We start from the raw sequence: 22,646 nt of genomic DNA, 5'->3' as shown, positions 1-22,646 counted from the left end.
GATCATCTGCCAGCTGAGATGGCAATCTGCTTAAACATTTGAGCAATTCAAAGTGGTTGTAGAAGCATATCTTGTGCAGTTAAACTGCTTCTGTGACAACTCGCCAAATTCAAGGTATGAGGAAGATTCAAGCCGAGTGGCAGTGGGAGGGGAGGAGATGGTAAATAAGAGACTTGCTGGAAGCTGCCTATCTGTGTCAAAGGGTCTCCTGTTCGCAGTTCTAGACAGGCATTGCTGACTCACAGCTGAACTAACTACTTATGCTGAGCGCTTCTAACAGGTTAACCCTTTGTGTAACTTGCTTATGGCAGACTTTGCTTATCTGAAGATGTCTGTAGAAAAATATTGCATGTTTTTGTACTGGATTTGTTACTTCAGGCAGTGGTTCTGGAACATAAACTATTAACTGAGGTAAAATAGAAGTTTCTTTGGCATGTGAAGCGTCATGGAATTATTTATCCCATGGGAGAACTGGGAATGCAGTCCTGTATGCACAGGCTGCCATATGTGCTAGGACAGTGGATTCCTCCCCCTCCCCACCCTGCTCTTAAGACACAGTTTCTGGGGGTTTTCTTGATGGTTTTGTTTTTTCAGACACACGTCACAGCTACACATTATCCTTGTAGGTGTGTGTACCTGCAAGGGTAGGTACACGTAGATATATGTGTGCAAAGACCTTAAACATCTTGACTGAATAGTTGTTATTAAGTTACACTAAATTAAAATGCAATAAAAGCTATTGAGAATATATGTGAAGTATTGGAACATATCAGATAGGAAACAATTTCTTGTCACTTTAGTGGAAGGAGACCTTATGTGATAAAGTATTAGTAAAGTATTTTGACACAATTGTTAGGTTCTATTCAGACATCAAACTTAATGGAGCATTCAAAGTGTAGTTATTTAGTTTGTGCTTCACGGTGAATTTTCTATCCAAAATTCACACTCCTTCTCCTTTTTTACCCATGTTCATCATAGCCTCAACTTTAACTATGAGAGATTATTTATGACTGACTCATTCGTTGCCACACAGGCCAAAATAAGGTCATTACAGAGTCATCTGAAGCTCTTGAGTGTATCTTGATTTTTCTCAGTCACCTGTACTGAGATGCCAAGATAACTTTTCCCAACCCTTAGGGCAGGGTTAGAGCAAGGCCCTGACAAACGTGGTTACAAAAAATGAAAAAACAGGCAGTGAATATACTTGTGCTGTTTGATAACTTCTGATAAAAATTGTCTTTCTATTTAACTTGCATTTGAAATGATGACAACTGCTCCCCTAGCTTATTGACAGTCTCTCTTGACCCATTTTCCTCAGATGAATTCATAGTTACCTTTTGTCCAGCGGTCATAAATGTTGTGTTAGAAGCCTACGGCAGTCCTGGTTTCTTCTCACTGTAGGCTTGTTTAAGGTGAGGTAACATTCTTTCAAATGAACTGTTGCATTTTATGATTACAGGTTTGGACAAAACTTGTACCAGCTTGTCAATTTTTGGGGTTTACTTGATCTGTGATGCTTGCCTTCTACAAAGTACCATATGTGCCTGGGGGGCAAGAGACTAATTGGAATGTGTGGAATTTCAGTATGACTTGAAGTCATGTAACAGGCGTGTGCTTTAGGTATCAGAAGGTATTCCTGTTACTGTAAAGACCAAGTGTTGTACAAAGCATGGGATTAATTGTTGCCACGTAAGGTGTTGGTGATTATACTCACAAATTAGAGCTGAACTTTTCAAATGGTTCTAAGGAGCTAATGTAGTACCTATATGCCTCTGCTCATTTACTCCTGCCAAAAGACAGGAGTAATTTTTCAAATGTTTGTCAGGGCACCTGGTTTGATTTTAAAGAATTTTGTAGGTGATTGCTCCTATAATTCTTAAGTTATATATTCTTTTCTTGCTGTTATGACTGACAACATTGATAATGTTTTCTTAAATTTATGTCATAAACTGCCCTTTTAAAAGTGAATATTGACTTGTGAACTCATTTAAGAAGTTAGGCTTATCAATAGGGGTGGTATTTTATTCCTGAGAAAGGGTTTTAAAAAGACAGGATTATTCTGAAATTACTTTCTCAGGTTTTTTTGTTTGGTATTGTTCCCCCCCTCCTTTCTCTCTAGTGTATATCTAACTTCTGGAATAGTGGTGGTTACTGTCTCAGCCAGAACTTATATGTGAAGAAGATTAAGGTCTGTATTCCAACAAAAGGACCAAGGCAGGAAATATATAGCGTTCTCTGATCTGTCCTTCACACACATTCCAATGAGGCTTGCTGTTTTCTCTTGTGTGTGAGTAAGGGGAATGGTTGCTGGAATAAAAACAAGCAGTCTATCTTGGATAGATTTGTGTTAAGAGACTTTATATGTCCCAGGAGACTATAAATTTAGCATGCTGTCTGAAAGTTTCTGATAGAGCTATGAGATTCAGAGCATGATAGAAATGACTGGCCTGGTACTGATGGGAGCTACCAAACAGTTGAGAAGTGGTAATCTCTTGAAATATTTAAAACAAACTTTTAAATAGTGATGGGAGAAATAGTTGAGCTGGAAGGAGTATTGCCAAAGGAAGCTTTAATGTGGTGGCTTTAACAAGTCAGCTCTCAACACAGTTTGTTGTTTTTGTTCCTGAGCAAGTTAACAAGATTGTAATGCCCTTCTCCAATCACTGGTTTGTAATATTCCTTTCCCTTCTGTTTTTCCTTTCCAGTTAACCTCTTATTTCAGTTTACCTCTGAGATTTCAAGTTACAGGGCTGATGGATGAACATATATATATGATTTGATAGCTATTTTAAGAACATTCCTTTTTTGTGAATTTAGACTGCTTGGTAAACTAGTCAAGCCCAGATCTGGGCAGCTGTTTTGTCTGTGTAAGACTTCTGTTGCTGGTTTGGCTGTTTTAAGTATTAAGGGTCGTAATGGGGAAAGGAAGTCTGGGTCTTTAAAGGGAGAATGCCATTCAGCAGGATTCGTTCTCAGTCTGTTCTACTTAAACAGTGAGTGGCTGCTTCATGCAAGAGATTGCACCGTTTCACAATAGTCACTTGCTACTAGTACTTAGCAAACTGAATCCTAGCTTTGGGTGATAGCCTGCTTCTGTAATGTGTGGCTTTCCTTATGAAAATGTCAAGGTTTCTGTAATTCATTTATATTGGGATGCTATCAGCCACTTCTGCAGGCTGTAACTCTCCACCACAATCAACACATCCACAAGATATAATGAAGGAATCTCTGTCCAAAGACAGTTAGTAGTGCAATCTTCATCTTCCTTGTTGGTCAAATAAACAACATCCTGGTTAATGCTTTAAATTTCATCCGTCTGTTCATGGTCACTGACAATGCACATGTACATACTTCAGGGAGTTAAGTGATGTTCCTGGACACTGTAGGAAAGATTTCCTTTCCTCTTTGCTCATACTCCTTCCCCTTATATTTCCATGTATCACCACAAAAAATAAGCATGCATTCTGCTGAAAATTGATGGCTTTCTTTATGATGAATATGGATATTCAGGGTAGGTGTTAAAGTTGACTTATTTCTGTCTCTAAATTCTCAGGATGTGCTGCACCACTGCAGTTCTTTTCCTTAAGGATTGCACAGAAGGAAGGAACATTTAGGTCTGCAATTTTTGCCTAGTCTGTCTGCGGATCTGGGTCTGAATAGGTGGCATTTGAATATGAGAGAAGCCCAAATGAGCTGATTCTTTTCCTTTTACAACACACTACTGATGTAAGGAGTATGGAAATCAGATAAACACTAGAATATCATCACTGTAAGGGATTTTCCTGTACTGTTAAAGCTGCTAAATGAGTTTCTCCTGCCTCCTTTGAAGCTCCAGATGTGTTTGTGTGGGGGAAGGAAGGTATGTTGCTAAAACCTGCCATGCTCTTCCCTCAGCTGTGGAGCAGCTGTTGGGGAGTTCTTGCATCTGAGTGCTAGAGAAGTCCCGAAGTTGTTAAGATTGTAGGAGTCAGAAAACAGTGCTAAAGCAGTTTTGCACACTCAGTTACTCATTTTCATCTGTTGTGGCAAGAGAGGGATTCTGACTTGCTACAAAGGGATTTTAAATCTAAAAATTGGTCTGTATCTTTGATGCTGAGCTCAATATATTTTTGGGCTTGGTGCAAATCTATGCAGTTACTTACTTTGACCTAATGAGAAATGACAGTGAGCCTTGGGGAAAGATGGGGAATAAGGGAAAGCTGCTCTGGGGACAGAAGCATTGGAATTGGTTTGTTAAGATAATTAAATTATCTGTTGGTTAAATTACGTGAGACACTTTAGAGACTGAAATTGAATTTCCCTTCTGTTGGGAGCTAGAATCATCTAGTGAGGAAAGACTTAATTCTATTTTTACCTTTTGCTCAGGAAATATTTGACTCTAAAAGTTTTGTCCACTCTCCCAAATCATTTGAAACTAATCATCTGGATGTGGGAAACATGGCTTACTTTTTTAACCTCTAGACAGGTTGGATGGAGGGTGGGATCTGCAACAAGAAAAGTCTGAAAGAGAAAAAGCATTTTGTTTTTAAGAAACAGGTGCTACCATCTATTTGGAAGAAGTTCCAGTTCTTTGTTACAGTAGCTCAGGTTTAGTGATCAGCAAGGTGAATTGATAGGGATAGGGGAATAGTGCAATTTTTAAGAAAAAGGACTGGTAAAGATTGAAGAAAAGTGACTGATCTATCAGCAGGATGTATATGTTTTCGGCCATCTTGTTTCTAAGCTGGGGATATCTGTATGTTTATGTTAACACTGGGTCTCCTTGTCCTTGGAATGAAATTGCCTCATCAGCAGGGCCCCTTAGGGGATTGAAAGTCTACCCAAGACGTCATCCTTCTCTTCTTTTAAAAGGGGAAAAAACTGCCAGTTCTAGTGTCCCTGACCCCTTCCTCCCCCCTCCCTTTTACTTACGGAGCACCAAGGGGCGGACCTTACTTCTGCAAACTACACATCTTGCATTCCCCTTTGAGTATTCATTTTTCTCCTAGCAGTAATTTGATTCTGGGCTGTTCCAACTTGCCTGTAGTGAATAAGCAGAGAACTGCATGTTGAAAGACTGAGTTTTCTCAGTAGGCAAAGCTTTCATCACATAAGGATGAGAATTTCTTGCAAGTTTTGAACACAATTGAAGTTGAGAGGTCCTCTTGGATTTTTTTTTTCTAACATATCTACCTATGAAGAGAGGCCTTTAAGGGATTGTAACTGTTGAGAAAAGGATCAACATGACACTGCTGGAACCAGAAATGCAGATGACAACACTCCAATCAGGTATCACCCCAAACATATACCATGAGTAAATTTTGCTAGTGAATCGTGGTTGCTGAACTTTATAGGGAGTGCCAGGAGGCTATGTGACTTTGAGTAAAGACAAATCGGAGAGCTGTGGTACCTTCATGTGCAAGTTGCAGAATGGATACTGGTTGGATGTTAAATACTGATCACTTTAAAGCTTCATCAGAGATAAAATTATCTTTCCGTTCTTCATTTGTTGGTCCCCAGTGTTAAATTTAAGTACCTCATGAAGATCAGAAAATCCCAGTCAAATCTAGGACTTGTTCTGAAGAAGTTTTCTCTGTTTAGCTTTTAGCTGATTTATGCGGTTTTATTGGTAATTATTTTTTGATGAAACATGTTCTTGATACTTTGGAGAGATTTTAAATTGCATATTTTGGGAAAAACATTTCTGCTTTGAAACTTTTGAATTCTTGTTTTATATCTTGAAAGACTGTTTCATTGAGAATGAAAATGGTATTGCGTTTATATGATTTTGTTCTAAATACTATGTTCTTTTTGCGATACTGTGCTTACCTGTTACATATGTACAGAGTTGCATTTCTGATGTGTAAGACATACTAGAATGAGAATTATCTGTTAATGGCAGCATGGTGTACTTCTGTAGAGCATTTTTATCTGAGGCTTTAGAACATACTGTAGTCATGAAACTTAACAATTATGTATAGATATGAATGCTTTTGTTCTATGGATGGGAACAGAGACTGACTGTAACCTTGGTAAGATCAGACCGCAAACTAGTAGTAGCCTGGGAGTTTGGGTTTGCATGTGTGTACTCTTAATCTCTTGTACTGTGTTGCATGAAAAGCAGCACATACATAATGCCAAGAGTGTCAAGACAGACTTGTTTCTGAAAGTTAAATGATCTTTCTTTTTCTTTAGTACTGACTTAGGAAGGGACAAGTAAACCAGTAACTTCATAGTTTAATATAGGTCTTTTCAGAAATTGCTGGGCTTTTTTTTTCCCTGAATTTGCAGTGTTGATTTCGCTAACTTATGTTTGTGAAATATCTGTGAAGATCGTGTATGTCTATAAAGGTTCTGTATGACCTTTATTTTATAGTTCTGACACATGGTTGCATTCTTTGTTAGAGAAACAAAATACTTTTTTTCACCTTCTGTTGTAGATTGGAAAGGCAAGAGATGTTACGGCAGGGCTTCATCTTATGGAATACATAGTTTCTGTCTCGATTCAGGAGGGTGCTTGGACACAATATATCATCATTCCTCTAGTCATACTCTTGCATTCTGTGAATTTTGCAGGTAGGATTTAGACATTAGCACGGTGCTTGGTATTGAACAGAATGTGTATGGCAAGACAGTATCTAATCTGTCTTTGTTGTAAAGAAATTGGTGTTTTCTTGATATGACAGTTGTTATGAAAAGGCCTGAAAAAAATTGTTTACCTCAATGTGCTTTGTTTCTAATAGGTATTCTAATCTTAATTTTTTTTTGCAGACAAGGAAGAGCCATGGAATTTACATTTCAGGCTTCTTATAACTGAATTAGTGCATGATGTTCTGGGGAAACTCACAGAACAAAGTAAGACTTGTTAAAATTAGGGAAAGTGCCTTCATATTAGCATTACTTATTTCAAAACTTTATTTGTGGCTGTGTTTCTCATTTCTTCCAAATTATGAAAACTCCTGAGGCTTGCATTTAATTCTTAGGGTGAGAGTTTCCCCCAGAGTACTTGTATGTAGCTTTCGCTTAAGTCAGCTATCCCTAGTCCTAGATTATGCAGTGGTGTTCTGCAATGTTGAGGCAAATTTTGTGACAAGCTTAGCCTACCTAACAAGGGATACAGATTTATTTCACCTCTTCCATCAGTGGCAGCTCTTTTTCTCCTGGATCAACCACTGCTGGTAAAATATTAAGCAGGAAGGAGGTAAATGTTTATGTAAATGGATTCACAGGATTGGTGGGGAAATTAAATATGACAACAGGATGGAACCATGTGCATAGTAAGTCTTAAAGATCAGTCTTGAGTAATGGAAGTGTATTATAAGCTTCTAGATAAAGAAAATGGCTACTTGGTGCTGAGACCAAATTGTTCAACATTTCTTAGAGAGGAAAAAAAATAGAAAAAGAATGTTTTTAGTGACTTCAGCTGCTGTTGGTTTCTACTGTTATTTAGCTTAGTGAGATAATTTAGTTGTCTGTTGGGCAAACTACTTGAAACTGTTTAGAGGCTGAAGTTGGATGTCCTTTCTGTTGAGAGCTAGAATTGTCTAATGAGGAAAGACTTGACGTCTCAAGGCTTTTTGGTCCTTGTGTTCATCTCCAGAAGACATGGAAAGATGGAAGCTGGAAACAGTTGTCCTAGTCAACTCATCAAGGTTTCTAACAGCCACTGAATAAGTAGGAGAATCGTGGCGTAAGCTGGGTAGATAAATTATCCTGATAGACCTTACACAGCTTGCACTCTATAGACCAAATGGTCTTAAAGCATGCCAGTCATAAGACTGTGCTTATTTAATGCTTGCGTACTAATGGGTGTCCACTCAAGAAGTAACAGTATCTGAAGCTGTAGTTGACAAAGGAAATAATGTCTGTATTCCATGTTGGTGGGCACATAAAAAAGCAACACCTTTGGTACTAAATATGAGAAAATATTCTTAATATTTTAGAGAAGGAATTGAGGGAGAGAATACAACTTTGCTATTCTGGGAGCAGAATAGCTTAAACAAGGGCAATTTCTTCAGAACAAAACATAAGTGAAGCAGGAACAATATGACTAGCAAGGTGCATGTTGTATTAACCAGAAAAAATTAAACACCTGTCAAATCAAAGAAGGGAAGAGTAAAAAAACTCAATGCAAGTGATGACAGCTGAGAAAGAAAAAGTAAAAGTGAATATCAGGCTGAAAAGACATTTCAAAAAGGCAGTAGACCCAGAAAAAAATTGCAAAAATAAGCAGAAACTGAATTGCTGTATTTGGCATCTCTTTGGACTACTGAACTTGTTTGAGGAACACAGTATTACTGACGCTGTCATTGAAAAAGTGGTCATACACAGTGAGGCAAAATTCTGCATTCATATTCAAGAACACAATTTTGGAAATGTCCCTGTGCCAGTTTGCACGTTTTCATTCTGCTGAAAATGAAGCTGATGTGCAGGTCTGTCTATACCAAGCTCCTAGCAGTGGGAGCTCTCTCAATAGTGTTTTTTTCCAAGAGTCACCTCTGCCTTGACTCCCTCAGTATCTGACTCATTTGTTTTCTTTATATGTATTTGCTGATTCCAAAAACTTCCTGTTTTCTTCCCATTATCTACTTCAACATAATCTCCCTATGTAGCCTCTTTTTGTGTTCCCCTGAAGCCTTTGTGTTATTCATGCCACTACCTAATTATACCATATGGAGATCTTGCAAATTCTTTTGCTGTTGGTCACTATTCGGTCAAGATAGGGACTGAATAGTTTGTTGATATGACCTGGCTTTGTTCTGTAACAGACTGTTTAACCCAATGAAAGAATGAGTCATTAATATTCTTTTTTCTTTTCTTTTATGGAGAGGGAAGAGTGCTAGAAGAATAGTTTTTATGACACAGTCTACAATCCAGTAACAGTTAAAACTGCTTCTGAACAGCCATATGAGGGACTCATGCAAATTAATCAGGAGTCTTGGGTGTGCTGCTGGCCTCTATATGCAAATTCTGTGCTTAAAAGACAAATACAAATTCTCAAAGACAATTTCTCTTTCCTTTTATTTTCATTATTTATTGTTCACAAGTTTCCTTTTGCGACCTCTAGCAGGTGGCTGGACAGAAATGTGTGTGCAGTATACATACAGAGCTGCAATCAGCCAGATAGAGAAACCTTATATGTAAAAAGTGATCTGAAATTTGTTTTGCATGGATGGATAAGAGTTATGGCCACTTAGTTCACTTAGAGTCTAACAGTCCATTGCCAGAACTAATGGATGTTAACCTTTAGCCAAATGGCTACTTCTGTTCATGAACTCCTTTTTCCTCCTAAATCTTGCTCTACTTAAAACCTTCTTCATTTACTGTTCTGGGTTTGTTTCTGTGCCCTACACTATGGTTTGCACTGTCTTGGTATGTGTTGCTTGTTAATAATTGTCTGTGTAATCTTAATTGCCTTCTGTGAATATACTGAAAAAAAAAATCAATATCCGTTCAGCATAGAGTGATCTATTGGATAGCATCTTTGGGTTTTGATATGTTGCTCCATTGACTTGCTGGAAAAAAAAAATCTTAGAATTAGCGATGAAGCCAGGTATGCAAACCAGAAGCAGTTCTAAACTGTTAGATGTGCAGTTTAGATGAACAAGCGGGTTTTTTCCATGCATATTTAAAGAATAAAAGAAGGGTTGTTTTGAAGTCAGCATTGTAAATGAGCACAGAAATAATTTAGTTCTATATAGTGGGTAAAACTTGACTTCTCTGGTCTAATTTGCTTTGTATCCATCTGGTTCTGAAAAAGGAACAATTGTTTCAGCTGAAAATCAGTGTCATCTTGAATCAAATGTAAAACTTAACTCGTTTTCCGTGGAAGTGTTGCATTTTTGAGCTACTTTAGCAGATTAGGGATATATTAAACTCAATTTAGGATGCACTGAAGCTGATCCCATTCGTTCTTTCTTTCAAAACACAGCTCCCAGGCTCTTGCTCTTTTCCCTTTTTTGAAGGATTTAAGTTGAAGTGCTTTAGGGATGTCAGCTGCTAAACTACTTTTAATAGGAAGAAGGGGGACAGCATACCTGTACTCACAGAAGGGAGGTGTACCCCTCTTCAGCTCTTTCAGCAGTCACAAATGTCAGAGTTGCAGTTTTTGTGGTTGGTTTTCTTTTTCCTGTTTTAAAGAAAGTTAAAATGCAGTGCTGGCTTTTGGTGCTCATAAGAATAACCTCTCATCCATGCAGTAAAATGCCTTCTAACTTCATCTTGTCTTTTTCAAGCATCTTTTAGTAGGATTTTTTTCCTTACTGTTGTTTTCATTTCCTAGTAAGAGGTTTTTCTAGTTGTTTTTTCTTCTAGTTTTTGGCATTTCGTGTTGTTTTGAATTAAAATACTGATATTCCTCTCCCCCCCCCCCCCCCCCCCCCCCCCCGCCTTGGAATTTTGAGATTGCAGTGAGTTCATGGATCAACACAATCAGGATTTTGGTTTGAGATGGAGGGTGGAGGTGAGGGAACAACGTTCCCAGCTTTATAGTTTGCATCATCACATTTTTAAAATAGAACTTTGATTTCAGTTTGGAATCTATGGCATTTGAAAATGTAACCTTTTGTATCTAGGAGCAAGTTTCTGGGGAGTGTAAAGAGTTCCCTGGTTGCTGGTACAGTTCCCTGAGATGTGTATATTCTGAGTAGTGATAAAAATGACTCCTCACTGGCTTTTAACCAGAATCCTGCATGTGATCCAAAGACTGAACAAAGTTATGTGAGCTTCATCGTCATCGTGCAGTGGGAATTCTTTCCGAAGCAGCAAATGGGATGTTCCTGAAGTCAACTTTAAATATGGAAATTTTTATGCCAGAGCTACTAACTGCATGAAGTTCTGAGTTGGCTGTTATACGAGATGGAGTGAGGAGTGCACGATTGTAGGCTGCACGTTACTGAGTTATTCCATTCATGAAAGATTTGAACATAACCTTTTGCTGCTTTTTATCCCTGTGATTAACTATTGAGTAATCAAATCACTGTGTTGTGTTAACCAAACTAGAGTTAAAGAATTGTACTCAAACTGAATAATAAAGGATGCTTTTTTTTGTCAAGAATGACAGCCTACAATAAAGACTACTCATTAGATCACTTAGTTGAGCAGTACCTATTTCTACTGACAACTTTAAATTTAGACAAGAAACTGCTGGAAATCTGTTAATTATTATTATTTAATAATCTATTAAAACCTTGAAGTGTTAAATTACCTTTCTAAAATGGTAAATTTTTTTCTCTGCTTTGAAAATAATTCATTTTATGCAGTGAGTGTTAAACTACAGGTAGAGAAAGAGGGAGTAGGAAAAAACCACCCAGGTAGCCTTTTGTTTTTATCCATTCTGTGAACAAAGATGAACTTGCAACGGCACACACACTGGCTACGTTTGTCCTAAAACAGCAAAGATATGTTAGACACAAAACAATTATTCACCGACTGCTTTGTTTCCTAACCTTTCTTATGGCTCCAGCTTACTTCAAATTATTTGAAGTAAGAATTTACTGAAGTAAGAAGTTATTTGAGAAATAACTTCTAAGGGAGGGGTGTGTGTGTGCGTGCGTGTGTCCCCATTTTAACCAGTTTCCAGTCTACATACTAAGACTGTCATCATCATACTGCATTTTTTTGTATCATTCACCAATTGCTGTTAAAAACTAAATGAAAGTTTAAAATGCATGTAAACTCAAGTCAGGTCTTATATGCTGTAACTTTAATCAAAGCAGAGTCTTCCTTGCTGTGAAATTAATGCATTATATATAACGGGCCCTATTTAATTGCTGTCATCATATTCTGTAAGTTACCCATTGATTTACATGATGAATATTAATCAGCCTTTGTTTAGGAACATAGTTCAAGTGCATGAGCAAAATGAAGTAAAAAAGAGTTTAATCCGCTTCTTATTTGTGTCTTTAGGCACGACTGTATAAAAATTAATTAATGATTATTTAAATAGGCTCAGCCTGATCATAGTCACCTTTGTGGCCTGCCATTCATTTTGGTTCTGGATTAATATCTGAATGTGTGTTACACTAAGTCTCTCTAAACTGGTACAATGATTACACCATGCATGCTTTGCCTAAAGGGATACAGTGCAGACAGACATCTGTTCTGTCTTCCAGTTACCTGGTTACTCCTTGCTAGCCAGTGTTTGCCAGATTTAAGAGGTGGATAATGTTTAACAAAGTGCTCAAGTTTCCATTCTTGTGAGATAGCAGAAGTTTACATGAGGGTTTGGATTCAGGATTGTTTTTTCTCATAATGGAATTCATGTTCAGTCTACATTTTGATTATAGGCATTAAAATATGATTTTTTAATATCCAACTTCAGTACGAATCAGTCTCTAATGTATGCCCAGAACTGTATAGATCAGTGGTGGGGATTATAGGTAACTGTTGAGGTTTTGGGAATGTCTCTGATGTTTGTTATATAGAAACTGACATAGATAATTTTAATAATTAACTGTTTGCTATCTGCTTTTACCAGTCTCAAATGAATCCTGCAGCACAACTCCCCCCTGCCCTGAACAAAACAAAACCTAAACAAAGATGCCACAAAAAAACCAAACCCCAAAACCTGAGGTAACCTACAGCTTCCTGTTGCATCTGGATGCTCCCTGTTGCTGAGCTGATGTACCTCAGTTCAGACTTAGAGCACCCTCTGCTGTTCTGACCTTAGGATTCTTCCAAGAAGAGACTAACACTTGTTTCAAATCGTCTTTTCAAATGGAGGAACTGGTTATCGTGCTGGTTATCTTGAGGTGGTCTGAACAGTCTTTTCTCACTTGTGACTAAGGAAACATGACCTCTGCTTTATGGAGGTGAAACTAGAATCTTTATCTTAATGGAAGAAATATTGTTCCCCTCTCCCCTCAATTTCTTTTAGAGAATTTTACTAACAGAATCAATATAGGAAAGTAGTTTAATTACATTGGCACAGCTCCCTTTTGTGATTAACCTTAGTGTGGTTTAAGAATGTTGTATAACTTGGCAATAGTTTAAGTGGGTAAGGAGTCATAAAGAAACAGAACTGGAATTAGCTTCAGGGAAATAGAGCCCACTCCCCTCCTGTTGCAAGTAACCAGGTCATATATACTACCCTTCATAATTTTTAAAATGGTGCTCAATAAAAGTGTTATATTTTTCACTTGCCAGCAACCCATACTGGAAAGCTGTCCTAGAATTTCTCTCTTTGGTTCAAAATCTACTAGCTTTCAATATTAAATGAGTATGTGTGTTTCTTTTAGTTCATATAGCTTTTTGCACTTACACTGATGCAAACCTTAATGCAGGCGAAATATTTTCACTAGAAGAAGCTGCATCCACTTACAATAACCTTAAGTAGGCAAGTGCTAAAGTAGTGTCTGCTAATGTGACCCACTGAATACTTTTTTTGTGTCTTTCTATTCTGATGCTTATTTTAAATCAGATTCTCTAAGTAATGTTAATGATACTTTCTAGGTATCGTGCACAGCATTGGAATCCCAATAGGTTAGGAACCTATTTAATTATCCAGTGTGAGAAGTAGGTTGAGAAATGTATTTATGGTTCTTTGTAGTCTTTTCCATTTTCTTTGCCCCGATTGTTTTTTCTCGGAATCGAGTGTATCCCAAATAAAGACTTTGCGGCTTACAGTGAAGCACAAGCTGGCTTGATCAGCATGTAGTGGTAAGTGACCTTGATGAAATTTCAATAATTTATTTTTTTTCTGCTGGAGATACTCTGAAGTTGCTTTTCCTTGTCTGTCTTTTAATATTTAAGATTTGGATTTTGTATTCACTGATGTCAACTCCAATTAAATATACGATTTAAAAAGAAATTGAGTAGTTTTGATTTATTGAAGTTACCTTCTGACACTGTGGTACCACCAGTTAAAAATTACAACTCCCAAAATTTTTCCTTAAGCTCTTCACAAAGTATCTTGAGTTTGACTTATTGCAGAAAACCTCCCAAGGCTTAGCACCTTCAACATTCTTTCACTAAAAGCTGAAATAAAAAGAAAATACTTTGCAGCATGCCTTTGCTGACCCCATGCTACCTCAAACTAAGCAAGAACAAGATCCAGATTAGTAGGCTCCTTATGGAGAAACCTCTATTGCTAATCTTACCTTTAAAATCCAGAGACCAACATGTGAGTGTCTGGAACAGTGTAGTGTATGACAAGTGGTCTCTAAGGCAGGAAAATTTCAGCCCAATTTAAAGGTCAAAGCTTTTTTAGGTTTAAGCTAGAAAATTACTGGTAACCTAAAAGGACCAGAAAATAATCACAATTTAAAATATTTCCATATAACTCTAAATGTGCTACGCACAATCTAATTTCTGTGGTGTTTCTTTTGTCTTTTGTTATGCTTTGTTTTCTTCTCCTCTGTGTACTGGGCTTTTGCATTATGGTGGCAAACTAAGTGACAGCTTATAATAAGAGATTGCTCCACTCCTCCCAGTTTTCTTCAGAGAGGCACTCACTGTTTGCTGTGGTTGTTGATTTAGTGCCTGGGAAGAATGAGGGTTTTTGGACCACTTCCTCATCACTCTCTCACTAAGGGAGCCTGCGTCATTAAGAAATGTTTAATCTCCTGGCCCTGAAGCAGGACTGGGAACTGCTGCAAAATCTAGAAGCTAAAACTAGATCTTGAAAACGTTATTTATGCAAACTACTCTTTCATCTGATTTAATTAGGATAGGAGATTGCAGAGCTTGATTCAGAGTTTTGAGTAGCTAATAATTTGGAGAGTGAGCAAGAGGGAAAAATTTAGGTTTTTAGTGAAGAATGGTATGTAACTGGTTTAGGGGAGGAGGAGAGAAGGGTTGGGGGTGGAGGACGGAAAAGTGTGGGAGGACTGTGTGGGGAAAGGCTGTTCTAAGATCATAATTCTGGCATTGTCAAATGCTTAAGTAGTGCTCTCTAATTTGTTTAAGGAGGCTGGCTGTACATAATTCATGTAACATAATGGTTTCAAGATGCTGATAGCAGAAGCATATCCTGAAAAAATATTGTGGAACAGGAGTTTTCAGGTTTAACCTTGAAGTATGATTTAGTTGTGGAGAGCTAGGGGTCTAAATTGTGGTGGGAGCTCTTATTTCCAGAGGTTTGAGCTAATAATAGATACTGCCTCTCCCTGTAAACTTTGGTATGACTACTATATGTCTGATTTTCCCAGACTGTCCACTTTTTTCTCCCCACCCCAATCTGGACCGCGGGGCTGGTTCTAAGACTCGTGCAGAATTTCCAGATGTCTGGCTGCCCTGCTGGAACTACACCCCATTAACTGAGAGGGCAGAAGACATTCAGAAATCCCAGATATTTCTGTAGCTTAATCATAATAAATCTGACATATCTTGAAAATGTTGTGCTTTTGCAAATAAAGTATATAGTGTACTTGTAGTACAGAGAGTAATCCTGGCATGTCCACAGAGTGCTGGATTTATTGTACATGCTCTGGTAGTCTACACAGCACATGCTTGTACGTTTACAGGATATTCCAAACAAATGTGGCATCTCTGTCTCTTGGGGTCCAACCTCTTTGTGGTAAAGAGATTGAAACCAAAATGAAGAAGCTTGACTCAAGGGTGAAATAACAGGAAATGGTTTGAACTGTCCTAATGGTTTGTCATGACCAATGGAAGGGAGGGGAAGGGGCTGTAGTTTTCTTCACTCGTATTTTTCATCGTTAGCAGCTCAGTGTACTTGCTGTTTAGCCCCAGCTAGCTTGGATGTAAATTGGACAATTGGACTTTTTTGTGAGCAGTCTAATTCACTTTTGAAAACAAACTCATTAAAAAAAAGTTTTCTGCCGCATCAGTGAGTTGAATTACCCCACTGAATTTTCTTATGAAACCTAGAGCCATCAAAATAAATGAATGAGGAGAGGTGGAGCAAGATGCCAGGTCATTTCATCTGGCTTGCGTAACATCACTCAAACTGTCTATACTGAGTAGTGAAGCTGAATAAGGTAGAAGAGAACCAATTTCAACTCTCAGGTCATCAGCAGAATGAAAAAACAGCTGAAAACTAAATCATGGTACCAATAAAAAGGGGCAGTGGCTGGGCAGTAAGTGTAGGAGAGAGAAAAGATCAGGCAGCAAGGAAGAATATACAGTGCATGACAGACTCAATTAAGAAAAGCATGACATTAGAAGGGGTAATTTTTTAGGGTCCAGAGTACGTATCACTCTAGAGAACATTAAAATATGTGTGTTTTCTCACTGTGAGGTTTGTCATGTTAGAAATTTTATTTTTTTGTTGTTTTTACTGAGGTGGTTACGTATCTATGAATAGACAAGCAAGCAGCTAGAAGAAGGATGTCTGTCACAGAAAGGTTGAGGTTGGAAGGTCATCTTGTCTGATGCCTCTGTTAAATTGGTGCCACACAGAGCTGGTTGCCCAGGACCATATCTAGACAACTTTTTAGTATCCCCAGGATGGAGATTCTGCAACCTCCCTGGCTAACCTTTGCCAGTGCTCAGTCACCCTCACAGTGAAGATGTTCAGAGGGAACCTCCTGTGTTTTAGTTTATGCCCACTGCCTCTGGTCCTGCCACTGGGCACTATGGAGAAGAGCCTGGCTCCATCTTTGTACCTTCTCTTCAGGTCCATTTGGAGGTGGCCTCTCCAGTGCTGAGCAGAGGGGAAGGATCACCTCCCCTGCGCTACTGGGAACATTCCTCCTGATGCCACCAGGGATACTATTAGACTTCTTTGTCCTAAGGGCACAGTGCTGGCCCATGTTCAACTTGGTGTCCACCAGGATCCCCAGGCCCTTTTCTGCCAAGCTGCTTTCCATCCACTCGACCCCCAGCATGTGCTGGTACATCTTCTGGGCACAGCCATTCAGCCAGTTTTCAATCCAACTCACTGTCTCCTCACCTAGTCCATACTTCCATCAGCTTCTTTATGAGGCTCTTAAAGGAGAGAGTGTCAAAAGCCTCACTACGTCAGGGCAGACAATATCCACAGCTCTCCCCTCTTCTACAATATCTGTCTCTCCATATTGTAGCTCAAACAAAAAGACAGTTTTGCCCAACAGCTGTCTTGCTTAGGCAAAAATATTTTCTGATAGGAGAGAATTGTGAGTTTATAGTAAATTTGGGACTTAGTTTTGGCATAGTTTCCAAAAGTAAGCATATGGCAATGTCTATACTGTTAAAATTGTTTTTGTTCTAAAGAGTTTGTTTGTAAGTGACTCCTGTTAAGCCAGCTGTTAGATGTATTGGGAGCAAGCAGCCAAGTCCTGTCAGATCATAAGAGCTGGCAGGCATATAAAAAACATATCTTTTCCAGTTGCATGTTTGTCTGTTCAATTAGATCATCAACTTATTTGCTTTTATGCAGTCCCACTTTAATTGTCCCTCTCTTGTGTCTGGATTAATAAAATAGATTCAGTAGCCAAGGAAGGGTGCTAGGATTTCTAGTTCCAGTTCCAACACACAGACTGTGTTACATGTAAATCCCTCTATTTGTTTTAAGCCAGTTTATCAAACTGAAGGGTTTTTAATAGAATTGAATTGTTTAGAATCCATAAATGTGGGGTTCTGACTGATGAGTTCTGGTAACTCATACCAAAGTGACAAAAGATATTAAAGGGATGTCAGAGAGCTGATGCAAGGTAGTGACCAAAGAGGCTTCTCTGCATATTGTTTCAAGTAAGTTCACAGATTTAGGAGGGAGGCAGAACAGAAAGTTGAGGCCCGAACCAGAATGTAATGTTCCAAGCACAGATATCTTTACAGTTAGAAGCTATGTGCTTAGGCTACATGCCTTTCAATGCTTTTAAGCCAGTTGGGGATTAAAACTCCTAAGATCCGGCAGGTTTTGCTGGGGCAACAGAAGAGGATATGGCCTCCCAGTTACTTGTCTCTTCTCTTTGCTTTCATGACTGGAATTACCAGAATTCTTGGATAAGGCATAAAATTTGTTTTAAAAGTAATCATGCTCCTTGCAAAGGAGGCCTGTGTCTTTGCTTCCCCCTGCCCCTTTCTTTTGGGTAACCACATAGGTCAGATCAAACCACGTGCGGTGTTTTATTGTACTTTCTAAAATCTTTTCTGCCTTAAACTTTTGCCAATGATGGTAGTATTGTGGGCGCTCAAAAATTGCAGTCTTGCGTACGTGGAAAGGTCTTTGGGACAGAGGTTTGGAACATGGATACGTGCAGGCTAATTTCAAGATGTAAAACTACAGTGCTATCTTTTGTGGCAGTTCCCTGTACGTGTGAACTTACACTGAGCTACCAAGAAGTAAAAGCAAAGTAGCTCCCCCTGGTTTTTGCTGAAGGGAGCTCTTGTCTTTATGGTTTTGTCTGTGCAAAATTACTGTTTCTTGCTTGAGCCTGGTTTTTGGAGTGCCTTTTTCCATCCAGAAATGGTTCTTTTCAAATGCTTGGAAAAATGGCATTTATCATGAACTGCATGAATATTTTAGGTCAATTCAGGTTGTTTGGGGAAAATACTGTGTTTTGGTCTGGTACCTGTGAGTCTTGTGACCAAATCACTGGCAAGAGGTACAAATGACGTATGAACGGAGAGAAGTTGTACATTTCCTACCAAGAGTATGTCTTCTGTTATAGCCGTGAACAGCTTCAAGGAAAATAAGCCTTTGGTTTGGTTAATGCAGAATACAATTTACTTAAAAGTGTAGTGGATGGAGAAGGAATGGTAGTACTATCAAAACCGCATCTCCCTGAAGTGACAGGCAAGTGAATGCCATGAAGGCATTAAAGGACTTCTTCCACTGTAGCATAACCAGGATATTTTTCCTGCTAATCAAAAGCTGAAACATTTAGCAGCATGCAGTAAAAACTATCCTAAATCCAGTCTCACTCTTGTCTCCCTCTTGAGATTTGTGCTTTATGTTCCAGTAAAAGTCTGAAATGTCTGCACAAGTGGAGAGGGGTGAGTCCATACTAGATCCTGGAAGCCCTTCTGTATAAGTGCAGTCCATTCCATGAAACTAAATGGTTGCATGCCTTGACATTGTCTCAGGCTTGTTTCATGTTGTAGCTAATGATTAAAACTCTAATGTGCTATACATTTTTATATTGGAAACATAAATTCAGTTGTCAAAGCCACCGTGAAAGCTTGAGATTTGTACCTATCCAGGGGATAACTGAGAGTTTTGGTGCTAAAGGAGGAGTTTGAGCATTTAACATTGGAGGTGATTTATAGATCTTTGGCAATGCAAGAACTGAATTTTACATTCTAAGGATGAAATTATTTCCTGTCCCAAAAAATCCAGACAGTAGCTATTTTTTACTGTGTGGCGAGATGAGCATCCGTGACAATCAAAAAGGGGAGCATCACTTCTAGTGGCAGCTAACCACTGAATTGGCTTAGCAGTATCATAAAACTTCCTCTCCAACTTTACCTCATCCAAGCCACCACTACTATGTGTTTGTGGCAAAGAATTTGAGCCATTTTTGGAGAAAAATTTAACAGTTGAAAAAACCCAACATCTAAAATGATTAACACTGACTACTAACATATTAAATGAATGGGGTGTTTTTAGAATTATGCCTCTATTTGTGCCTAGTTGTTTCAAGTTGGGAAGCAGTCTTCTGCAACCATGAAAGGCAAATAGACATTTTTAATGAAAATCTAGATTCTCGGATTGCAGTTCTGATTCAGATTAACAAAAAAAAGGTTGTCATATTGAGCCTCAACAATGTTGTTATTTCCCACGTAACTGATGTGTTTGGAGAAGGAACAGTAGCTTTCTGGGCAAAAGCCACAATCCTGTAGCGAGAGTTTACCTAGTAGCTGTTCCACTAGTATAAACTGCAAAGCAAATGAAGGTTGCTAATCCTTTCACAAGTAGTGCATGAACATCAAGTGCCGCCTGGCTGTTTCCTTTCTTGGTTAGGTAGTTTAAAAATAGACTGTATTTTCCACGTGTTTGCAGGTAGCCCCTTTGTGCAACAGGACCGTTTGGTAGAGAAGAAACCTTTTATTGATAGAAGTGAAAGGATGTGGGAGGGAGAAGTGCGGGATACCTTCTGCTCAGCAACCACAGGAATTAGTGATATAACTTCTCAAACTCTTAAGCATGTCTTAACATGAGGGGAAGGGTATCTTTATCCTGTCCTTTCTGAGTTATTCCCTCCTAAAAAGAAATTACCGTTGTAAGACAAATTCAAATCGCCTCCTTTCCCACTCTGTCCTATTCACTACCCCTCTTGGTCTGGCAGCCAGAAGTTCCTCTTTTTTTCTACTCTCGAGAGCAAAACCAAATATTTTGGGTTTTTCTGTTTTCACTTGTTCATAGTGGTTTAAATTAAAGCCTGGAATATCTGCAAGAGGAAATGTTTTGAAAAGTCTGGTCTTTGTGCTCAGTGTTCTTCACTGTGCACAGTATATACTTACTCACATGTCAGGCTTCCTGCAGCCTCTGGATGTTCCTCTCTATGTGCGGTGGTGGTAGTGGGGAAATGCACATCTGCATGTGTGTGAGAACATCTGCCCACCCCAGAGAGGTTAAAGTTATTTGGGGTGCATGTGGGTGAATTAGCAGACCTAACTGTAGGTGGGAAGGCTGATAAGAACAATTAAAACTTTGTTGAATCTTGGGTGACTGTCTCTGGCTTGAAACCTTTGACTCTTTTCTAACAGGTAAACTATTGCTGTTAGGTAAGAGCAGGGAACTATTACTCTTACTTCCTTTGATCTTAAGTAATTATTTTAGAACAAGAGGGGTAATAGCTGAACTAAAGGAATATATGGGAATTCTGTTGCAATTCCAGATGGAGCAGCTCTCAGCTAAGCCCCTCCATTGGAGATACCTGCCCCACATTTGAGATGCGCTACTTGACGTGTGAGCTCTCACTGTGAAGCTCGTTGGCTTAGCAAAGGTAATTTGAGCTAATCTTTCTAACTTTGCACTGGAACAGAGCGAGAACATTCATACAACCAGTTCTCGGGGCTCAGCAAGGGATGGTAACTTGAAGAAGAGCTAGTAGCTTTGAACTATAGAGAGGTATGTGACTGTGTTTCCATCTAAGCAGAATTTATCAACCAAAATGGTAAAAATAACAAATAAAATGTGTTTGGATGTGTGTGTTTAATTCACTTGCTTGTTTTTGTTAGGCTTATGCACAGTGGACTGCAGCTGTTTGTGAACTAGCTATAAAACTTCTTTAATTCCTCTGCTTTCCTCCTTCCCTCTACTCTGAAGTCTTCTGTTGTGGATAGAGTCCTCCCACATTAGCCAGAGAAATCCACCTACTAGTTGCATTTCTACTCTTGGATAGAAATCTCTATGTAGGCAACACTGTTTTGTAGTCAAGGAGTGGATGTGCAGCTTTCTGGAGGACAGCCCCAATAGAACTCTTGCCAGTGGTTTTCAAAAGAAAACAAACCGCTCAGAAAAGTGATTTAAATGACTTGTCTTTAAAAGTTGCTCTGCTTTCTGAGCGAGTGTAACACTTCCATTTTGTAATATTAGGAGGATGTGCTGCCTAATGCTTTTGTTATGATATGATCTAGAGTAGGGTAGACTTCTGAACCATTTCCTGCTCTTCATCACTCCCTGGTATCCTCAGTACAACAGGTCCTGGAGGGAGGGAAGAGGACAGCATGGACCATAAGTGAACCAACATTTCTGCTTCCCTTCCTCTCTCTCCTTCCCCTCTTTTATGCCCTAGTAGCAACATGGCCACAGCCTCTTTGGAGGTGACCTTTGGTCAGCAATACTGACCAAGTGAGTTCTTGGTTTGGGGAGGGAAGAGTTGTGAAAAGCAAAGGTTTTGGCTTCCTCCTTCTGCCTCTCCTTCCTCCTCAGGTCTGCAGAGCCTGGGAGAGAGGCAGGGCTGAGCGACTCGGTGTAAGGGGGATGGGGCATCACTGCTGCTGTCTCTCCGCATCTCACTTACAATGCTGACTTGCCTTGCTGGTTGGAAACTGCTTATCTACGGAGTTAATCAAATGCAGATCAGCATTGCATTCCTTGGGCTGAACTGATTCTTTTCACTCCCGTGTTTTGCAGATAGGGATCCCGGATTTCGTGTGTGTGTTTTCAGGGAAAGGCAAACCGACATCTTGGCAGAATCCCAAGGAATGGGGTGGGTGGCAGAGTTTATATATGTGCTGGGGGTTGATTTGGCTCTAGCTGCTGTGTAAAGTTCACTTTGGCAGCTGAAAGATGCAGAGAGAAGCACTTTCAGAATTAGAGACAGTGAGGTAATGAGAAAGTGACATAGGAAAGGAAGTGGTGGGGGGGAGGGGAGGGCTCAGAACGCAACTTGACATCATCTGATAGGTTTTCCAGCCTGTGCAGCAGCTATTTTTATGCTTTCAACTCTCAGTATTTACAGCTCAGTGACAGCCAACTTGCCAAAAGTGTGGGGTGGTGGTATATCCCAGAGTGGGTTGGGGGACTGAAGAGCTGCTCAAAAGCTACGGCAAAGGTCCAGGTTCCCAGGCATGCCTGCTGCTGTTGCCCTTTTTTTTTTTTTTTTTTTTTTTTGCATCTGCATGGTGGATTACCTTTGGCTACCTGTCATGTCTAGGAGTTTTCTGAATGCTGACTGGCAGCACTAGCTGTCAACAGCTAGTTGAAAAGATCAGAATATGTAAACTTCAGGCTCTTCCTGAGAACTGGAGAAGCAAGAATGTACAGTGCTCCCAGCTAGATGTTTCTACTTCTTCCTGAAGGCCACTGTTGGTGGGAGGCAGGATCCTGGGAATAT

General features: G+C 39.2%; 1 protein-coding gene across 5 annotated transcripts in view; it reads left to right on the top strand.

Moving 5' to 3' along the window:
- Positions 1-22,646, top strand: part of MRTFA (myocardin related transcription factor A) — a 98,310-nt gene that overhangs the window by 21,776 nt on the left and 53,888 nt on the right. Inside the window, exon 1 of one of the 5 annotated variants that reach the window (XM_075077852.1) lies at positions 5,204-5,268. The exons of the other annotated variants lie outside the window; for them this stretch is intronic. Within the exon in view, the coding sequence (XP_074933953.1) occupies positions 5,223-5,268 (46 nt within the window). The 5' untranslated portion in view covers positions 5,204-5,222. Of the gene's footprint in view, positions 1-5,203; positions 5,269-22,646 lie in introns of those variants that run through there. 5 annotated transcript variants of the gene reach the window in all.

This window comes from Phalacrocorax aristotelis, chromosome 1 (genome assembly GCF_949628215.1).
Source record: "Phalacrocorax aristotelis chromosome 1, bGulAri2.1, whole genome shotgun sequence".
Classification (NCBI taxonomy): Eukaryota; Metazoa; Chordata; class Aves; order Suliformes; family Phalacrocoracidae; genus Phalacrocorax; species Phalacrocorax aristotelis.
The sequence above is the reverse complement of the archived record's forward strand: the minus strand, read 5'-3'. Positions and strand labels throughout refer to the sequence as shown.